Source organism: Euleptes europaea, chromosome 17 (assembly GCF_029931775.1).
Source record: "Euleptes europaea isolate rEulEur1 chromosome 17, rEulEur1.hap1, whole genome shotgun sequence".
NCBI classification, from domain to species: domain Eukaryota; kingdom Metazoa; phylum Chordata; class Lepidosauria; order Squamata; family Sphaerodactylidae; genus Euleptes; species Euleptes europaea.
The window spans coordinates 51,106,313-51,111,239 of NC_079328.1; the positions used below are offsets into that span (position 1 = coordinate 51,106,313).

A 4,927-nucleotide genomic window follows, 5' to 3' on the forward strand; every position below is an offset into this window, starting at 1 on the left:
CACGGCTTTATTCACGAGGCCTATGCGGCTCAGACTTGGACACAATGGAGGTTGCTGAGCCCAAAGCAGGGCTTTCCAGACCTATTGCCCAGCACCCCCTCCCCCATGTCTCCTCCAGAGATGTGGCTCTCACCCCTGCTTCTGCTGGCCTGCAGGGGTTCAGGAAACAAGGCCGGTCCGTCGTCCCAGGGGAGCCAGGGCTTCAAATCTCCCCTTCCTGCAGCACTAGGGGCCCCAGTCCAGCTGAAGAGGTGCCCACTGTGGGGGCCAGGCTGTCCCCCTTCATCTCTTTTTCACAAACTTTTTTGTGGAGGTGTTGGGATTCATTCGCCTCCTGCCTGCCCCCAGCGCCCCATCCCGAATCTGCAGATTGGCTGCCCGGCTGTAGATGTCATTCTCTGCAAACGGAGACATGCCGGCCAGGTAATCCGGGTCAAAAACATTTGTCTTCTGCTTGGCCTTGCGGGAGAGCCGCTGCTGGGGGAAGTGCTGGTCGTCTACCAGGTGGGGGTTGTTGGCGTGCTTGCCTCCCTGGGGAGCAGGGAGCGAGTACTGGGGGGAGGGGTCGGGAAACACACAGTTTACAAGTGACCCCCACTGTCCAAAAATCTACGCACCCCCCCAACACACATCAGGAAGCTGCACTCCAACCCCTTCCTCTTCTGTGCAGGTGGTGGAGAGGTTGGCCCATCCACTGTGATTGGCTGCTCCCACATTCCAACAGCTGGCATGTGCCACTGGGGCAGGGGCTTGCTGGTGCTGCTACCCTGGCTGCCGTAAGGAAGCTTGGTAAGAGAACTCCCCCTCCCCCCCCCCAAGCAAGAACAGATGAGGTTAGGCCCTTGGTGAGGGAAGAGGCTTTTGCTTCAGTACCCCCGTGGAGCCCCCACTACTCACCCGGAGTCCGCGAGGGTTCAGCACCTTTGGGTTGCGAGAGAAGTGCATGTGGAGGTTGCCCCCACTGTCTGCGGTCACAGCCACCTTCTTCAAGGTTTTGTTCCCACAGTGGGGGCAGAAGACCCGGGTCATTTCAGATGTCGTCCTGGAAAAGAGCTGTGGTGAGAGCCCCGACAGCATGGAGCAGCTGGCAGCTTCTGAAAGCTGCCTGAATCCAGGTGCTCAGTCCCGAGCACAGCTGAACCCATACCTGAAGCAGCCGTGGCAGCGCAGGACGTGGCTCCGGGCGTGGCGGATCAGCAGGCCGTTCACTGCCAGAACGTGCAAACCCATCTGCAGCAGGACATTCTGCCAGAGAGAAGCAGGACCCAGTCGAAGGTGGATCAGAGTACCTCTCCCAGCGAAGACTGGTGCCAAAGGGCTCTGCAAAGGCCCAGCTCCCAAACCACAAGGCCTCTTCTCTCATCAAGCAAGGCTCTGGGTTCCAAACAAAGGCTGCTCCTCCTCCACAGAGGGCCCAACGCTTGTCCACCACGGCTTGAGAACGCTGCCCTGGCTCTACTTTGAACCTTCCAGATTTTGCACAAAGCTTTCCTGCCCCACTTTTTTCCGCCTTACCCTCCCGAAATCTGAAGGGCTCTCCCATCCTTCTCCAAAGTCAGCCATATTCCTTGCCCCCTTGAATGCCCTCCCCACACAAAAACACCCTCCTTTACTCCCTCTGGCTCATCTTGCCCCAGGAGCTTCCTTCCCTACATCTTCTTTGTTTGTACAGCATAAGCTGTGAAAAGCCTCCCTGGTAGCTCCAGTAATGATCTGGGGGGAAACGGCAACAACAGGCCAGCCTGACCTCACAGCCCCTCCCCAGCTGGCCTGGCTCCACCCCCACTTGCCTGCATGGCGAAGTCCGTGGTCAGGCAGCCAACCTGCACGTCGGCAGGCTCAGCCCCTGGCCCTGTGTTCTCCTGGATCTGCCGGATGTTGCTGGGCGTGATCCAGCCCTCCTCGTCCTCTTCCTCCTCGCTCCCGCCCTCCTCGGTGCTCTCCTGGCCTTTGGGCTCCCCTGGCTCCAAGGAGCTGCCAGCTGCTTTCTGTGGAAGACAGACGAATGGAGACAGGCCCAAGAGTTCAGAGCTTCTGGCCAGCCGGTGCCTCCGCAGCAGCCCCTCAGGGTCAGGGAAGCCCCCGGGACCACTCACCAGCAATTCCCGCAGATCTTCCTCAATGCTTGGCAAAGGAGGCCTCCAAAACATGAAGGAGCCAAATGCAGCATCTTCAGCCCCAGCTGAGCCGGGACGTTCTTGGCCTGCTACAGCTGAAAGGCTCTCTTCCCCCTCTGGCAGCTTGGTCTAGGTTCCAAGGGAACAGGGATCAAATGCCAGATATTAGGCTAAGCAAGACACCACCTGCTCGGCAAGTGGAAGGCCCCGAGTTCAAGCCTTGCTGTCTCCAGTTAGAAAGCTGGACGTGATGTCAAAGACCACCCAGGAGCCAGGTTGGCCCTTCCCCCAAGGAAGACAGGGCTCATGCCGAGGGATGCAGGAGACACCAAGCACGGGCACAGCTGAGACTCCGGGGAGCCAGGCCAATTTCCCAAGCGCTGCTGCTGCTGCTAGTGCAGCCTAGGAGAAACCTCCAACCCAAACCACAGAAGGCGGCTGGAGGAACCCCCCTCTCCAGACGGTTGACAAAGCTCTGTCTGGCATGCCCAGCGGGACGGAGTTTGCAGCTGGCAAGGCAAGCAGCTACCTTAGAAGGGAGATGGAAACCAGGCAGGTGAACAGGTGCCTCAGGGTGCTGGTTCGTTGTGCTGAGCGTGACCTGTGTGGATCCAGGGGACAAGAGAAGAACAGTGTGAGCATCAGAAACACCTCTTTAGAAAGATGCAGAAGAGGTTTTAGTTTCACTTATGCTATTTACAGCCTGCCTTTGCTGCTGAGAATCAAAGTCAACACTATCAACGGGTAATTCACAGTGGGATCTGTGAATTATCAACGGGATGCGACATCCAGTGAACAATGCAAAAGGGGGTGGATTGTACAAATCTGGAACCAAAGCGTGTTAACATGATGAACTTGTAGCAAACGGCTAAAGGCCCCGAAGCCCCTGAACAGGGGCCCAGAGTCTCTGATTCCACTTGCCTCTGAGCCTCTACAAGGCTTGAGCTGTTGGGAGCCTCCCGTGGATCTGGGTGGTAGGATCAGTGTCCACCCCCCAGTCCCATAGACAAGGTCCTGCACAGCTCAGAAGCTGGAGCAGTCAGCTCACAGGTAAATGCAGGGGAACCCTGACCCTGGCCCCCCATGCGCCGCTCTTCCCACAAGCCTCCCGCTCGTGGGTTTGACCATCAACCTGTGACCGCAAGCCTGCCGCTTTAGGGTGGGAGTGGGGTGCCGCAGCCCCACGCGAGAGAACGCCCTGCCCACCGCAGAGCACCCCACACGCAGGCCCACCTGCTGCGCCGGCTCCTTCTTCAGGTGAGCCACCCCGACGTGCTCAGCTTCCAGCTGGTAGGTCAGGGCCAGCACTTGGAGGTCGGTGGCCGACAGGCTGGGGTAGTCGCCCGTCTGCTTGGAGAACTCCGTCACTAGGCGAGAGGAGCGCTGGTTGGGAGGGGGGAGGACCCCGGCCGGCACCCACGTGGACACGTGAAGCTGCCCGTACCGGAACCAGACGCCCCCCCCCCTCGGCCCCTCGAAGTCAGCCTTGTCTACTCAGGCGGGCAGCGGCCCTGCGGGTCTTCCCCATCCCCTATTTCGCCTGGTCCCTTTAACCGGAGAGGCCCCTGGGGACCGAACCTGGGGCCTCCTGCGTGTCGGGCAGATGCTCCGCCGCTGAGCCACGGCCCCTCCCTCCCTCCCTCCCTCCCAGGAGAGGAGGAGGAGGAGGGGGATTCAGACGTGCAGGGAAGCCAGGCCCTCCTCCCCGCCTCGCCCCACCGGCGCAGAGGGGCTCACCGAGCCGGACGTATTCCGGGCCGGGCTGCCGGAAGTGGAGCGTGTAGGGCAGCACGGCCAGCCGCCGGCGCGTCTCCTTGTCGCGGATCTCGGCCACCACCTGGCGGGTCGTGTAGATCTGCCTGCCGATCTCCTGCGGCGGGGAGAGGCGGAGGAGGGTCGGTGCGGAGCGGCCTTGCCCGGGCCCGCGCCGCCCTCGGCGAGCCTCCTCCGCCGGGCGCAGCCTACCCCGGCCGGCCTCTTACCTGCAGCGGGGCTCCGCGCAGGAACGCGCCGGCGTCGGCCACGACGTGCTCCACGGGCGCCATCCTCGCCTGGGCCGCCTGGGCCGCCGCCTCTCGCTCTGCGCAGCCGATCCCGGCGGCCCTCTCGCCCGCCCGCGGAGCACGCCGGGAGCTGTAGTCCGAGCAGCGAGGCATGCCGGGAAGGGTCCGGAGCGGGCCGCCTGGTCCCGGCCAACGCGGGGCTTCGCCCGCCAGGCGCGCTGGGAGTTGTAGTCCCGCCCGCCCCTGGAGGCCGCCGCCGAAGCCACGTGACCCGTCGGGGCCCACATGACCGGGGACTGCAGGAGGCGGAAGTGGCGGCGTCGCCGGTAAGTCGCGGGAGCCCAGGGAGGGGCGGACGGCCGGCGGCCCTCCCCTCTCCCCTCCCCCGCAGGGCGCCGGTGGGCTCGGGGCGGAGCAGCTCCGGAGGCCCCTCTTCCTCCCTCCCTCCCTCCCTGTCGGGGGAGCTCCGCTCGCCTCCGGGGCCTCCGCGCCGGCTGCCCCTCGGGGCCGGCGGGGGCGTCTGCGTGCGGCCCTCCCTCCAGCGAAGGCGGCGGGCCGATGCCGGGGCTGCCTGCCTGCCTGCCTGCCGGGGTCCCCCGGTGCGGTTCCGGCTGCCCCGGATCCTGGCCGGCGGGAGGCCCTGGGGCGCGGCCTTGGGAGAGCCCCCTCCCCCTCCTCCCCCTCCCCCGTCTCGGGGGTCGGGCGTGCCCCCCCCGCCCCCCAGGCCCTGCCGGGGCTGCGCCCTGCTTGCGCCCCTCTCCTTTGGGGCACCCGGGCCACGGGAGAGCGCTGCTGCCCAGGAGGTCC

The 4,927-nt window shown here is 64.0% G+C and overlaps 1 protein-coding gene across 1 annotated transcript; it reads right to left on the reverse strand.

The window, feature by feature from the left end:
* Positions 1-266: 266 nt before the first annotated feature.
* On the reverse strand, positions 267-4,162 carry NOB1 (NIN1 (RPN12) binding protein 1 homolog). Its single transcript, XM_056862772.1, has 9 exons — positions 4,100-4,162; positions 3,855-3,987; positions 3,351-3,484; positions 2,647-2,718; positions 2,097-2,246; positions 1,791-1,988; positions 1,148-1,245; positions 898-1,042; positions 267-552 (listed from the first exon to the last, which is right to left on the reverse strand). The coding sequence occupies exons 1-9, from the start codon at positions 4,160-4,162 to the stop codon at positions 283-285; spliced, it is 1,263 nt and encodes a 420-aa protein (XP_056718750.1). The 3' UTR covers positions 267-282.
* Positions 4,163-4,927: the final 765 nt, after the last annotated feature.